General features: G+C 39.7%; 1 protein-coding gene across 8 annotated transcripts in view; it reads right to left on the bottom strand.

Annotated features, from left to right (window-relative positions):
- The window catches only part of TENM3 (teneurin transmembrane protein 3), a 540,570-nt gene that overhangs the window by 424,145 nt on the left and 99,857 nt on the right, over nt 1-16,568 (bottom strand). For 4 of the 8 annotated variants that reach the window (XM_025207579.1, XM_025207580.1, XM_014521286.2 and 1 more), the window contains one exon: nt 13,783-14,061. In XM_025207579.1, the coding sequence (XP_025063364.1) occupies nt 13,783-14,061 (279 nt within the window). Of the gene's footprint in view, nt 1-13,782; nt 14,062-16,568 lie in introns of those variants that run through there. The other 4 variants (XM_025207581.1, XM_025207583.1, XM_025207585.1 and 1 more) reach the window with 2 other exon arrangements.

The following is a 16,568-nucleotide window of genomic DNA, read 5'->3' as shown; positions in this document are numbered from 1 at the left end:
TCCTGCTGTGGCTTTAGTCAAATTCTTTAAAGACTCTTAAATTAATTATTCTAGGTCAGATTTTGAAAAACACCTATATCATTTGAAACACAAGACTTACTGAAAAAAAAAATCAATACGAATTGTGCTCCTAAGTCCTTAAGGTACTTCATGAAAAACTGCTGTATTGCACTAAAATGGGAATAGTATCACTTACTTAAAATATCGCATGATACATTATTAGTACCAACTAAAAGAACTGACCATATAACAGAATGTTCCTACATGCCCTACCCATAGTTTAAAAACCTATGAGGCTAAATTAGTCTTATTTGTGCCCTAAGGTCAAGAGACTCTGGCTCTGGGAGACCAAAGGAGGGAATTAATTTTAGAGTTGTTGAAGGTCCTTAATTGAGAACAACCTGTGCTTGGTTCCTATAAATTTAAATCTAAGAGTAGTTAATAAAAGCGTCTTATCTTATCTCAATTGCCACAAGAAGACAAGGCCCAAATATACAGAATTTTATAAAACAATAAAATGTCCTTGCATTAAAAAACAAAAACAAATATGAAGCAAATATGGTTTAAGAAGAAGAGATACAATATGTTCTTTGTTGCTACAGCAGCTAAACATATAAGCAGCAAAACCTCCCAGCTTCTGAGTAATATTTAAGTACAGCTCCATATAGAACGCATTACAATCATTCAATCATCAAGTCAGATGTATGAACAACTACAGCAAGGTCTACACAGAAAAGCAGTGATTTTAGTGGTGCAACCAAATATTCATGGAAAAAAACATTTCTTTCACCAAAGAAAGGGGACTCAAGGAAAATCCAGGAACCTAGAAGCACTGCAGCAATTGTGAACTACCTTGACATACAAATTTTTGGCATCATCTTCCACAATAACATATTCCGCACTTTTTGCCAAGAGCTTTTCTTACCTATTAACTTTATTTCTATCTCATCTTGTGTGAATCTTGAGAAAAACATGCTTTCCAATTTTTTGATCTAGTCTCCAATTTTTGTTAGCATTTGGTAAGGTAAGAAATTAACCATAAGACATAAATACCTGAGCAAATATTTGAGAGAGGTTAGCACAATATCTTTCTATAAAGAGGCACTAACAATCTCAACAAAATAATCTCATTTTGGCTGTTGATGTTACTATTCATAAAGGTCAGCAGTCTAATTTATTGATTATTAGTACCTAGTATATCGAGAATCACACCAAGTGAATTAGCTCAAACAGACATAGACATTAGATGTGACATCTGAAATGGTTCTACTAACCACGGAGATGACCATTCCAGCCTGAATCTTGTCAATCTAATTTAAAGAGTAAACAGAAATTTTCTTATTAGCAAGAAACATTCAATTGTGCCTGAGACCAAGGGCAATCCCAATTTCCATACACACAGTCTAGCACTGCCAAGAGCAGATATAGGACCTATGAAGTCTCATGTAGCAATACTTAGTTCTAAAATGACATTTTTCATCCACAGATGTCAAAGCTATTGTTTATGAAGTCAGTTTGCATTACCCCACTTTTTGAGGATAAAAAGGCATAAAAAATGAAGCAATTGGTTCAGTGTTGTAACATTTCAGTGGCACAGCCTGATACAGAACCTAAGTCTCCTAATTACCATCAAGTTCTTTTGTCTCCTGGCTGGGCATGCCATAGCACTAAAAAAATTATTGTCCATCTTTAATACTTGCACACTAAATAACCACTAGCAATCTGTGTTCCACCACATATTTTTCATTTGTTACAGATCCTCTGTAAGTAGGGTGACCATATGTCCCAGGCAAACGGGGACACTCAGAGTGCTAAGTAGAGATGATAGCCTACTCTGATTCTAGCAAGACTTTATGACCATCCTTAACCTCTGTCATTTATATTGTAGCCTCCAGAAGCCCTCTTCTTTTACACTATGTTATTTTTAGAGGCCTTACACATAGGGCAAACCAGGACACTCACAGCTTCCATAGCCTGGTCCCAGACAGTTGGCAAAAGACCTGGAGCGGAGTCTGGAGGGGAGGCAAAGCAGGATAGTACACTGAGCAGGCACCATTGCTGCTGGACAGGAGCAAGGTGGGGGACTGGAGTGTGGTGGCACCTACTCCAGTCTACCTGTCTTGCTCCTGCCCAGCAGCAGCAGTGCCTGCCTGGCACACCATGCCACTCCACATCCTTGTCACATTCCACTCCAGGACTTCTGACCATCCAGCCAGGACTAGCCTACGGAAGTCGTGAGTATCCCAGTCTTCCCGGGACATATTATCACCCTATCTACTAGGCCTCTAAAAATAAGTGTAAAAAAGGAGGGCTTCTGGAGGCCACCACATATATGACAGAAGTTCAGAAGGGTCATAAAATCTTGCTAGAATCAGAGTAGGCCATTATCTCTCTCAAACTCTACTCTGAGCTGATAACCAAGAATGGAAGTCTTAGTTTAAATCAATTTCAAAGCAAAAAGACATTTTTAACAAAGTACTGAGATCTTCCTTTAGCAAATTCTCAATACAAGATGTACTAACTATTTTCAATTTCAATTTTTTAAATAAAATTTTTAATTTGTTGAAGACCACCCCTTCTCTAAAGCAAGGCTGTCCAATTGGCAGCCTGTAGGCCACATACAGCCCCTGAGGAGTTAATCTGTGCCCCCCAGGCTTCTGGTCCAGGCACTGCTCTCCCTACTGCTCTAGCTGTTGCCACCTCCAGCTTCTACTGCCTACCCCCACTCCTGTGGATGGGAAAGCATGGCCTGCGGGACTGAGGGAACCCACAGCCATTCAGAAATTGGACAGCCTTGCTCTAAAGAAGTTCAGCTTTGATAGCTCAGCATTATCTGCCCCTCCCCCCCAAATATGTAATTGAAAAATTCCTACTTGTACTTAATTATCCAAGTTAGAGTTCGACAAGCAGAGATGGTTGATGATCATGATCACTTCTAATACTTCTGATGGAAATTACAGGATAACTCAAACTTACTTTCAAAATTGAAAACGTTAATGGATTACTTCTCAAGATAACAGTAGTAATTGTGATAACAATCAGTTATTTTTTATTGGAATCCAACTGCACGTAGCTACTTAACTGTTATCTTAACAATAATTCTGGATATAAAATGCACATCAACAGGTCTGTTGCCTAATCAAACATTCTGTTATTCAGATTCCACTCTGGAAGTCACTGTTTACGTTTGCTCACAAACATAGAAATATATGAATGAAGGAGAAAGAGACCAATAAAAAAAAAAATTAAACATTAATTTTGTTAGCACAAAAGAAAAAGAACCCCAAAGCCCCACATTTTGTCTGTTAACTATCAGGTATAATGTCTCAAAGGTATTTAAAGAGCTTTCAAATGACAACAAACCAGAAAAAACTCACAGCTCTGACAGTTTTTTTCCTTTCTATTCCAGTGATAATTACATCAATAAGTCTGATTCAGCAGATTTGTTGCTCTCCAATTCATTAATTAAAACAATTTTACTGCTACCACTGTGATTTTTCAAGGACATCAAAAACACATTCAAAATCAAAACAGCACACATCATCAGTTTTGATATGTGCACAGCATGCTATGCTCTCACAGCAAACCCACAATTAAAACAACATTTACAACTTACACAGAAATGGGATACTGTATTGTCTTTTTGAGATTTCTTTGTGTAAGCGCACACAGTACAATATACTTTCTTTAGTGGAATTAAACAGCCATATTTTTAAAATATATTTCAATCAAAAAGGAAAAACTTCCCAAAAGTTCCCAGAATCCATTTCTGATAGAAGGACCACATCTAGGGGGAAATCCTAATCAGTTACATAGTAGCAGTCCAGTTTCTCAGCCTGTCAGATGTAATGTTTCTGGTTGCCAAGTGCTTCAGTTTTGTCCATGTTACATTCATGCGTAATATTGTTGATTTTCAATTTTTTTTTGAAAAATTATTAAAGAATGGAAAAAATATGAACATTGAAATGTGTACATAAAGCAAAAAAACCCCCAACAACTAACCTATTTAGCTATTTTCTACACGGCAACACTTTAATTCTGAATCAGTAAGCACTTGCAGACTACCTTTGGCACTTTGGGAATCAGGCAGTATGCAGTACAATATGTATATATAGAACACTATGAATTTTACAAGTAACAACAACTTTATTAATGACATCATAAATAAATATCAGGACTCAATCCTGAACTATTTTTGTTGCATACCAGAAATACTTTTTAATTGGATTAATAGCAAATGGGATCGTATTATTTTTATATATTATATGTATGGTTTAATGGTAATTGAGACAGGGATTTTTTCTTGGTCTCTTGTAAAAAGAGGAAGGGGTGTTGTCAAGATAGCTAGTCTACCTCTAGTAGGATTTTATGCTGTGCTTTTGCCATGGTATCTGTCTACCAGTGGATACCTAATGTGCAGCCTCTCCAGTCTTTTCCCTTCTGTTGGAATACACTAGATGTTGTAGGCTATGCTTTGGCCAATTGTTTTATTTGAGAAAAGAGAAATCACAGAGATTTGCTTTTTATTTAGCCATAAACATGTTAAAAATCCATAATTGTGCTTTTACCAACTCTAAAAATCTTTCACTAACAAAAAAACCTTGGCTAATGAAGAATTAAGCTTGCCATCTGGAGTCTCATGCCTTTCCAGAATGTCAAATTTAGTGGCATTCAAATGTCTGAAAACCAGGAAATACAGAATTAAGGAAAACACCAACAGAATGTTAACTCTGCCCTTTTAGTGCTGACAGTCACCACCGGGAGTTACCTGCATGCACTTCAGCTGCATTCATTTCAGCTGTATTGAATAGTGGAGCAAGCAGCTTGACAGAACTATGACTGTGATACGAAGTAGTCTAGGGATTAGTTTAGAGAGTATAACAAAACTGTGATTATGATCAGGGACTATGAGGGTGCTCTGGCCCTCCGTGTGTAATCGAAAGAAAGGAAGCGCATGCGTACCTTGAGGTACCTGATATGGCTCGTTTCAGGGCGAGGCAGTGTCGACAGAATAGCACACAAGGGCTGACAACAAGGTTGGGCACAAGAGTTGTGTGGTTAATCATGGTTAAGTACAGTACTAAATGAAATGCTGCAAGTAAGCAGTGAAGGAGTTGTAAATGAAGGTCAAGGGACTGTAATGTTTTGCAAGTTTGGGATTGTTTTTGGGGAGTAGATTTAACGTTTGCATAGTAATCATTGGGAGCTGTAGTTTAGGACAGCTTATCTAAAGATAAGGTCTGCTTTAGCAATGAGAAGAAGTTAAACTCAGCTACAGTTGTCAGGTGCACTATTCTGTGAGTGATGTACGTTATCTGCAAAGTATGAGTATATGCATAATCTGCTCACAGAGGGCAGCTTGAAGGTTGTGCTGGCACGTACTGGCTGGCTGCATTTCCCCATTTTCAGAGGTTGGAGAAACACTCCAACCTCTTGTCCTTCCAGAATGTGAATTCCGCGTTCTGGAAGGACAGGACACCTCAAAGCAACAGAGTAGATACTCCTCTCTCTTTTTGGTTGCCAAGTTTCCTTATTTTTAAACATAAAATTGCTTTGTTCTTGCTGTTTTTAAAATAGAAGTTAGCCAGATCCTCAAAGGTATGTGGCACTGCAACACATCTCTGTGGGACACCTACTGGAATCCACACCGCTGAGTTGCTTGCCCTGGGTCCTCAGAAAACAACTGAGTAAAGAATCACCCAGAAGCCAAACCTGGACAAAAAGCAAGGCATAGGTACCTAGGCAGCTAACTGGCTTAACAATGGCTACTCAGCACTCTGACTAAACAGCCCCTTCCTCTATTTCAGGATCCTCAGCTATGCACTCTCTCTTTTGTAGCTGTCAGCTTAAGTCAATTTTCTTGTTCATTAAAATAAACAATCTGGGACAGGGAAGACCAAGATTCAAATCCCTGTTCTGCCTGAATCAGATCCAGGAATTAAACCCGCCTCTCTAACATCCCATGATAGTGCCCTACACACCGTGCTGCTGGTTGTGCAGAGGCAGGTCTCTCTCTCTCTCCCCTGTTGAAACCTGTTCCACTTCATACAATTTAAGTATTTAATCAGAGAGAGAGTTGCCATGAGGTCACTCATGTACAAGATTTAAGGTAAAGCCTTGTTCCTGAGCACTGAAAAAAGCCTAGGTTTCCTACATCCTATATGGGTACTCTACTGAAGGCCAGTGGTTCTCAACCTTTTAGAAACTACCATCTCTTAGCTTTCACTCATTTCTTGTTTATGGAAAAGTAGAGCAATTCTGTTCCTAAGAACTCAGAAAGACCTCAGCAGATGAAAATATTTTTGACACTATCGATCTCTATTTGAAATCTCTAGGTTTATCTTGTGAATCATGTGTAGGTGTTTGCAGACCTAATCATCATAATACTGCACAGCACCCTGTGGCACTTTTTAAAAGGATCTCATGGCACCCCAGACCATGGTTGAGAACTTGAGAATGACTCCTGTAGGCTGCACCCCTTTCCCCACCTTCTTCTGTGTAGTATTTGTCTGGTTTAAGCGAGCACTGAACAAACTTACAGAATCAGCTTCTACTGACAAGATGGGCGGGGGAACTCTTAGTTTGAGAATCCAGCTTTGGAAAACCAAGGTTATAGCTCTGAGGAACTCATTCATGCTAGGGCAGCGTCAACACTAAGGATGGCTTTGTACACAATGGGCGTGTCTATGCGTGCCCCTATGACGCTGTAGTTACTGCACCATTATTTAGTACTTCCAAAAGGAGTACAAATTGAAACCATGGGAAATACTAAATGACGGTGCAGTAACAGCCCATACTGAGCTGTACTGGTGGCACACGTTATTTTTAGCTGCTATGTCACTGCAGCAACGTGTGCGGGCCGGGCGCGAGCCGGGCCCTTTTTCGTGCTGCATGCGGGCTTCATACCTTTGGGTTATGACACAACGCGCTATAGTGAGGGAGTGCATTGCTATGGTGAAGTAGCTGCAGCATCACGGTTTGTGCCTACCAATAATATATCGCCATAGCGTGTTGTTTTGGTGATGCAGTGTCTCATGTAGACGTGCCCAATGAGTCAGAAATCTAGGTGTTTATGGTAAACATTTAAGGACCTGAATGGCAACTAAATGGTGACTTTGAGTATGTTAGTGGCACCTAAAGCAGCAGATAGGCATCTAAATACCTTTTGGGATCTTTAGCCAGGTATATGTATCTTGTGGGTTTAAAGTTGGATGTTGCCAGGGTGAGAGACAATACCACCACCTTGCTTTTGCATGGCACTTTTTCTTCAGTAATCTCCAAAGTATCATACGAAGGAAGTAAACTGGATTTGTGTTCTATACATGGAGAAACTGGGGCATGGAGAGGTACACTGATTTACTCATGGTCACCCAGCAAGCCAGTGGCAAAGCTAGGTTTCCCAAATCCAAGACCAACCCAAGTTTTTTTCAGTGGGTGACACAGCTGGTATGAGATTCCAAATCAGTTCTCCCCCTTCTCTACACTTTGCTACAATGGAACAGGGAGAATGGTCATGTTTTGAAATTTTTGTACAGAGCTACTGACAGGCCAGAGAGAGAAATCTATTTCCTGAAATCCTCATGGTATTAGATCAGTTACAGGAATTTTAAATCCATTCAGAACAACTGGGTACTTGGTCTTCCCCTTGATGACATTATGAGCAAACCTTCTCCTTCCTGTCCCATTAGGCTTTTAGCACAGTATTTTGGCATGAAAAGTTGGTCCTTGCTTCCTGGCATGCTCTGCATTCACAGGCCAAATCCAGATATGCAGGCGTGTGCAGTTTGTGGCACTGCAGACCACTTTGCGGTGCCACAAACTGGACACCCAGCACATTAAAATGTGCCCTGAACTGCAAATTTGCAGCATGAGGGAAAAATTTGCTACAGGGAAATACCTAATGTAAACACTATGAAAAAAAGCAGCACGGTGCACACCACAGTAGCACGTGCTAACAGACATGAAAGCTCGGTCCTCCCAGGAGATGCTCTGGCTCCTGACCAGAGCATCTCCCTTCCTTTAATTCACCCAGCTCCTCCAGCTCCCCGCAGAAGCAGGGAAACAGTAATTTCCCCAAAGTGGGGCATTTTGCCCTGCACCAAAGCACACGTGGAGGGGAATGTGCAGCAGCACAAAGTAGCAGCACAAATTTGTGCTGCTCCTTTTTTGCCACTGCAAGTGCATGCCCCTGCATGTAGGGATGAGCCTACAAACAGCAACTTACTGAATGGTTTTACACTTTCTTGTTATGTTACCTAAGCTTTGGTTCAGCTGATCATAGCCCCATGCCTTCATCCCTGTCAAGTTCTCCTCTCTTGTCTGTCAGGCCTTTCTAGCCATACCACTGGACTATCCAATTTGCCTTCCAACTGCCACTTCTGCCAAGCCCTTAAATTGTTTCTTGCTTTAAAGAGTTTAAAATTTGTGCTGACCTCAGTCCCCACTCTCTCCCCAAATCTCCATATCCCAAGGCCATGTGAACACAAAAGTGAACTCCAAACTTCCCTCAGATTGCAAGGCTGCCTTAGATCCTGTCTTCTATGCAGAGGTCAGAGAGGAAGGCTCACACCCTGTCCAAAGGATCAATGACACACCTATCCCAAGGTTCAAGAAAAACAACAATTTAGGTTCTACCGATCCCGACAAACATACAGGAAAGCAATGTTGTGGCCCTGGAAATGTCCCCGAAACCCCTGTTCTTCCTGTTGCCAACCCAATTCCCCACTCCTACTGTTTTACCCCTCCACTTCCTCCTTTCCTTGACCTGAGACCCGCCCCCTGCCCTTTCCTCTTCCCCACAGACCACCATTCTCTACTCACCAAAACACTTTCTTCCTAATCCTTCTTTTTCTTAAATTCCCTCTTCCCCTTGGCTAGACAGCAAACAGTTATATGTGGCATTTTTTCTTTTTTTGGAATTACATTAAGTACATCTGAACCATCTATTGTCTAAACTCAGATTACATTTTCCCAAAACAAAACCTGCCTCTGCCACACACTGCTTTTGTCAACGTGCCTTCAGGTGTCCCTCAGATTTCTGCCGATGGATGTGTTCCAATTGAGATGATCTGGGTGTAGCTCAGGCTCAACAGCAACAGGACCCACCCCCACTCTTGAGTCACCCAGCCTATATGAATACTGGCTGGCTAGTCTTTCTGCGCATACATACTGAAGTCTATTTGGCATCACCTAACCAGACCTGTTTTCAATGTAGCATTCCCAAAGGGGCAGCAGGGGCCTTGTACTAAGCTGAAATATCAAAAGATCTTTTGCTGCGTGATTAGAGTCATTGTTGGGGCCCAGGTCTGAGCAAAAGACCATTAATAGCATCTGTCAACATTAAGAAATGCTGCTTGGGGGAGGGGAGGACTGCATCACAGAAACCACTTGTTCAAATGACATCTTTTTAGATCACTAACTATATCCTCATGAGACACCAAATCCTGGGGCAGTCCATGTAAGGACATAGATTTCAGAGTATTTACCAAGGAAAACCTTTAAACAAAAAAAAAAAGATGTCTTTACCATAATCCTACCAGAGAGTCTACCCCTGATAGGTCTACAGTGCAGTGCACTGCAGCACAGTGTAGTGTACAGATATCTAAGCTAGCTCTACACAAAAGCATAGAACAGGAACCTGAAGCACTCTAGGAATGGCATGATGCAGTTTCACAGGCACTAACTTATGTTTCTTCTCAGAGGCATGGGTTCTTGAGTACTCCTATGATGAACCGTGATTTGAAAGGTAGACATATCCAATAACACTTTCTAATTTTAAAAACTGTTCCCCAAGTAGTTTAAAAACAACAACAAACAAAACAATCCTAACTAATAGCCTTACCAAAGACAGGCTGCAGAAATTTCAAAGCTGTAGCCGTAGAGCAAGCAAACAATATGTATATTTCACTGGCACAACCATTTAGATTACATGAATAAATGCATGTATGTTGCATTGAGTCCATTGCTATGGAGACTCAAACTGCAAGCTAGCTGTTACTTGAAAAACTTGAATAAAAACTTTTGTTTAATTAAATAAAAAAGAAATCTTTCCTTGTTGTTATGCATTCAGCAAAAACCTAAGACAGTAAGATGAGTATACATTTCTCTTCTGTCTGAAAAACAGGTAAAACATTTTCAGAGAAATGCTACCACCATACTTAAAATTCTGCAACCTGATTGTCTAGCAGCATTGTTTTTTGAATAAAGCCCTTAATCCTCCCAATACTATGCATGAATTAGTGTGGCATTAGTGGGGTCTTAGAAACAGGTATATTGCTAAGACTTTGGTAAGCCAAAAATAATGTCTTCAGGGAATTACTTATTCCACTATGTAAACCGCTCTGCAACGTTTAAATTACCTTCTAATAGGATGGACCTGTGAGTATTATAATACCACAGTGGATAAGACTCTGGTTTGGTATTACCATTAGCCAACAGACACTGGAGATGCCTTCCTGGGGGGAAACTACCTTAGCACTCATCTATTAAAATTTCAAAGCAGCAGCTTGTACAAAGTTAAAATGAAGGAACAGCTGAGAAGGAAGACCAAGCTCCAATCCCTAGCTTTAAAAAGGGGAAAGCCTCCAAACACATATTTTTTTCACGTAATTTGATATTTAAATCTGGCTCACAAATCCTTATATGGGTCATAGCACTGAGTAGTTCCAATGACTTCAATGGGATTTATAAAAGAATGTCAACTGGACTACTGACTACTTATTGATAATTGCAAGTTCTTGCTCCTGATGAGGCCTAGAGATGCACATTTAGGACTGAAAAATAGGGCAACTGGAATTCAGTCAGGAGGCTTTTGATAACACTGTGGGGACACATATTTTAGTAAAGATGACTGAAATATGTAGGACATGATGTAAATTTTAGCTTAGCTTTGGGATCTTCATCACATTTATTTGTTATATTTCCACAGTTTACTAGGAGTGCTATTAATTGGAGTGCACAAATCATTGAATTGCTAGCATTTGCACTGAAAGCAACATAGTCAAGGTTTGCAACAAAAGAAAAATCAATGTATGCCACGATAGGAATTACTTTCCCTTTTAATTTAAACGCTATTTACATTTTATATTCTCTGGTGAGCATTTAGCCTATTGAATTTACCCTGTTTTTATAAAATATACTTTCAATTTGCATCCTCCATATTTGGTGGAAGCAAAATTGAGAGTAAAGTGACAAAGAAGATTCCATGTGTCACTACTTCCATTGCATCTCCATTGAAATGTAGAACTGTGACAAGGTCGGACTGATATATGTTCTTTTACCCCAGGGGACATCTATGCCATCAAAATTTCATTGGCCTCACAGCAGCCCTGGTACTGTCTTTAAGTTGGACTGTTGGCCTCCCTATCAATAAATAAATCAACTCTAATCCCTTTTAGTGACTAAACTATTCTTTGAAGTGGTATCAAGATCATCAGACATTCTGCTTGCATAATGTTACCAATGCTGGATAATGTGTTTTCCTAATGTATTCAGTTATTTCACATATTAAAAATAAAACACAATTCCAATTTTAAATACATGGAGGAGGGAACAAGAGAACGAGAATCTACTCTAATATTGACGGAATTCAATCAAATGTTATGTAAGGCTTTAAAAAACTGGACAAACAGTTACTTAGTTTTTGAAGTAATAGCATTGGTGTTATGCCAATGGTGTTATGGTATGGTAGCATTGGTGGTCATAAGCTTTTGGACCAAATCAGTGGTACTCAACCTTTTGGCCCATGAGCCAGATGAGTGGCACTTGGCAGGCCCACAGACCAAATCAAGTCCTGGGGCCCAGCACTGTCCCTCCCTGCCCTGCATACCAGGATTGGAGACCAGGGGCTTGGTGCCACTGTCTCCTGGCACACCACATTAGGATTGTGCCTTGGGGCCTGGTGCCACCCCTGTCCCCACCCAGTCCGGTGTGCGGGGATGTGGAACCTGATCCAGCATGTAAAGCCTAGGGCTTCCCATGGGTCTGGACATTTGGCAGCAGGGGAGTGGTGGCACTGCTCCCCTGCTGCCAAATTTCTGGACCCGTGGACAGCCCTCTAGGCCAGATGATATGACACCATGGGCCAGATCACATAGCAAGCCAGGGGTTGAGCACCCCAGGACTTAAGTGAAGACCTGGCTACCTAGAGGGGCACTGTATGCCAAACTGAAGTTAATTAAAGTGAGGCTTTGAAAGCCCACCAGATGGCATGAGTTCCAGAAGCATGAGCCAACTTTCGGGGAAATCACTGGGTTGCCTTACCTATGTTCTACACATACTATAAACCAACAAGACCAGCCCATGTGAGCTAACTTTCAATTGGGCACATCAAAAATAGGACAGGCATCCCACAAAGAAAGTCTCCTTTCCTCAGTTCGAGACATGAAGCCTTCCTCACAAACAGTTGCTTCAAAACTCTAATGTAGAGCAGGATCCCAGTTGACTATCCTCCCCTCCCCGCCTGCTTTGCTTGTATTCATGTTCTTGTTTGACAAAGAAAGGATATCAAAGCCCTGCCTGGCATCCTCTGCAGTACAATGTATATTTTGTAAGTGAGGTATAGGAGACTGTGAATCACAAGGGAAACATTACTCATCATGAATATAAAGAAAATTTTGATTCCATTTCCTTTTTATAGCACTGAAGGAACCATGGTAAATGGGTACAATAAGAACGTACTGTGGCTTTTAGCTTAAAATGTAGACAGACGATTTTTTGCAAAAGAATGCTAAGATACAAAAACTGCTAGCTGCCAAAGTGCAATATAGCTGTGACTGGAAAGATAACAATACAATTACCTCTGCTATCGCAGAACTGAGCTGACAAGTTTAGTAGATTAATTTTAAAAATCCAGTCAAATAGCTACCTTTCTAGTTTACATTTTAGTCAATACTTTCACCCGCTCCTTCCTTTTCCCCTTTATATTTTTGATATAGCAAGTCATTAATGAAATAGCTTCTTTTGATTTTGGTGTTGCTAAAAATTCTAACAAACAAAAGAGGAAAAAAACCCTAGCATAAGAGCGCTAAAGGTAATGTGTTTTCTTCTAATGTGTGATAGACTTAAACATTAATGTTATTTAAGGTCCTAGTCAAGCACCTAAAATTCGGGTTAGGATTTTTAAAAGTTTTTCTTTTAAAAAAGCTTTATTATACTATGTTCATGCATCTAAACTAAAACGTTAGAACACAAAGAGTGCTATCCCTACAACATGCATAGTTGCTGTTTAGATTTTTGTGGATTTTAATTGCACAGTAATCCAGTCCCCAAGGCACATAAAAGGCCACACACCCCTCTTTAGGATGATTTCAATTGCTCTCATCAGCTAGCAAGTTTAAAGCATGATCAAATTTGTTCTTCAATCACTTGAGCCCTGTTAATAAACTATTCTGTGTGCTCACTCATCCATTCTAAGATTCTGCAACTTCTTTGAGATGTCTTCAAGAGGAATTTACAAAGACATCTTTGATTGCAAGCTGGCCTTGGGGATAAACTTTATCATCACTTGCTTTGCTGCTCTACAGAGGATAACAGGTGACATGGTCTGAGATAAGTCAAAGCTAATCTTTTCTGGTGCGAGATTAAACTGTTCTTCAAAATTAAAGCTAAAACATAATATACACTGTTTGCATAATTCATTTACTAGATACCAAATATTGATTTTTTCAGAAAAGAAAAACATTATCCAAGGTCATTCCTTAAATGTTACTGTATTTGAATATATCAACTAGCAACCAAACAGAAAATAAAATGTTGAATTATACTTATACACAGTGAACTTACCATTCTCACTGTCGGACTTGTTTTCATGTTCGGTATCAGTCAGAGTGAGGGCTGAGTTGGAACGGCTTGATAGACAGGAACTGCGCCCTGATTTGACCCCCCTGCCCCAAAGTCTCATGGCATGCTCTGGAGACATCACTCCTTCATTTTCAGTATCAGCATCTGACCCTGCACTGATAGAGTAACCTCTGTGGGGGAGCCCCATTTCCGCACAAAATGCCAGTCCTCGACGAGTTGCTGGTTCACAAACTCCTAACTGCCTTAGGGTAAAATTCTGTCCTGATTAGGGGAAAAAAAGATAACAAAAAGTGAGAATTTTTTTAAAATTTAAAAATAAAAACTCTTACCATGTACAAGGTTCTCAGGTAGCACATAAACTGTTTTATCAAAACTCCACGTGTTATGATCAAGCAGATTCTTTTGTCTATACCATTTTGCAGTCCTCCTTTTTACTCTATCTTAGCACTTTGTCAGCTGTTTAAGCACATTAGAAGTGTTCTAAGGTAGGAAAGAAACATAACATGACCTGTAAACTAAAAAAGGCCAGTTCAGCATATAATAAGGATTAAATATAAATGACAGATCTCTTTGCTTTACAAATGTGTGAAAGCAATAACAAGTATTTGTTAGGATTATCTCCTTCTGTCTGGGATAAAATCCTAAACAACAGAATATTTTCCCATCCAGATGTCACTTGTCATGGCCAGAGAAAGGCTTCCCTCAGGAATAAAACAGTGTTCATTAAATGGGACTAGGGGCTCATTGGTCTTTATGAAATCTTTCTGCCTTTCAACACCCAAGACAAATAAAAACGCACTTTTTCCTTCAACCATTGTATGAAAGTCTTCAACGCTTGATGAAATTGATCGCCTTTTCCACACACCCCTTTTTGGTCCCTATTCTTGGTATTTTACTGATGAAACCAGGCCAATATATTTAAAAATACATTTTTAGCCTATGTTTGGGAGGCGAGGGCAGAGCAAGAGACACATACATGAATCCCCAATGATTGTATTAATAAATTAGATGTAATAAACTCATGACACTTCAATAACTTAAAGTGTTTAAATTATGTGACACTCAAAAAATTACTGCTGTTTTTAATGACTATGTCTTCATCCTGCTTTTATGTCTGAAATCTTCAGACACATTTTATAATATATAGACACTTGACATGTTCATTTGCATGTGAATACCCAGAATACTCTGCTACCCCTGCTCCCAGCTGTTTCATAGCAATGCTGGTCTCTAAAGTCTAGGAACAAAGTGAAATATTTGGGTGTACTGGTTCATGGAAGATGTGCGCATGTGTAGAGCTCTGTCAGAATACAGGTATATATATTCTGACAGAGCTCTTGATTTTCCTTAGTCATTTTTCTTTTGAATGTACAAAGTATATGTTAACAAGACTATAAAATAGGTAATGCAATGAAAAAGGAAACCTATTACAAATAAGAGATTGGCAGTCTCAGAAGAATGAACATTTTCCAAAATGGTGAGAGTTAATGCCCCCAGACCTTGACAGGTTTTTAATGTGCCAGTTAATTACTTTATTGCTGTGGTCATATCAGTTGTTGCAATCAGTTTAATCTCGGTCAGAACTGTAAATGGATTCTGACAGTGACATTCATAAATAATGAAAACTAGTTGCTACGATTAGCTACAAATCAAACAGCACTTATAGTTCAGTTGTGAATCTGAACTAAAATGCAGCTGGGGAGGTAAATATAACAACCTTAAATATTCACAGTGGCAAGTGAAGCGTATGAAAGTTATAAGTAGGATGAATCAGTGGACACATCAATGGTGTCTCTTGCCTGCTTAAATACAGTCATGCTACATGAAGTTTATTAATTTTAGTGAAAGTAGAAACAATAAGATAAGAAAAAAAGGCAAAAAAAAATTACAGCACTAGGTCAATGTAGAAGCTGTAGCAACACTTATTTTGTTAGTTAGTAATTAGTGTTTCAATATACCTACTGGAGGAGGTGAACTATTCACACTGATTCTCTTGGTTTGATATGTTTTGCACCTGGGTCAGCACTGTCAAATGTGGTTTCCAAAAGTCATGAGTCTATGTAAATAATCTGCATATGGATCCAGGGGTTCAACTTTTCTAAAGGGTAGCCAAAGTTTGACCTTGATACATAATATGCATTTTAAAATAATCATTTTATATGCAATCCATGAATGTGTATGTTTTTACAGTACACATGCACAGTTTTTACAGTACACATGCACAGTGTAGGCTCTAAAAACCTGAATGGCGCTTTTGGAATGAGAAGGAAAGGGGAGAGATGCACTGAGAGACAAAACTGCCCTTGACTTCAGTGATGCACGTTGTGTTTAGAGATGCCAGGAATCTCGTAATACCTCTCAATATACCGTGGGGACACGCTCACTAGCAACAGTTACTATGCCTGTTGAATTAGGATACAGCATGATCCCTCCAATGCAATGTATAACTGCTGGTCAGCACGAAAGTGGGTGGGGCCATGGTCATGCATCTCCAAGTATTGACCTTTCTAGTTGCTAGAGAACCTCTTTGCATTCAGGAAGCTAAATTATAGTTGTCCTTGCACAGATGTGTTGTGTAGGAAAGACTGTTTGAGGCCTCTCTCCTTCCTAAACATAGAGCTTCTTTTTCTTTTTTTGGTGGTACAGTCATAATTTGACATTGTACAGAGATACACTTACACATTTTGTATGAGATCCAGTTACAGGAATTCCATAATATCTGCCTACTTGTTAGATCCTTCCCACCCCATAATTACACTTGGTATCAT

The sequence above is a fragment of the Alligator sinensis genome, unplaced genomic scaffold, assembly GCF_000455745.1.
Source record: "Alligator sinensis unplaced genomic scaffold, ASM45574v1 scaffold354_1, whole genome shotgun sequence".
NCBI lineage: Eukaryota > Metazoa > Chordata > Crocodylia > Alligatoridae > Alligator > Alligator sinensis.
The sequence above is the reverse complement of the archived record's forward strand: the minus strand, read 5'-3'. Positions and strand labels throughout refer to the sequence as shown.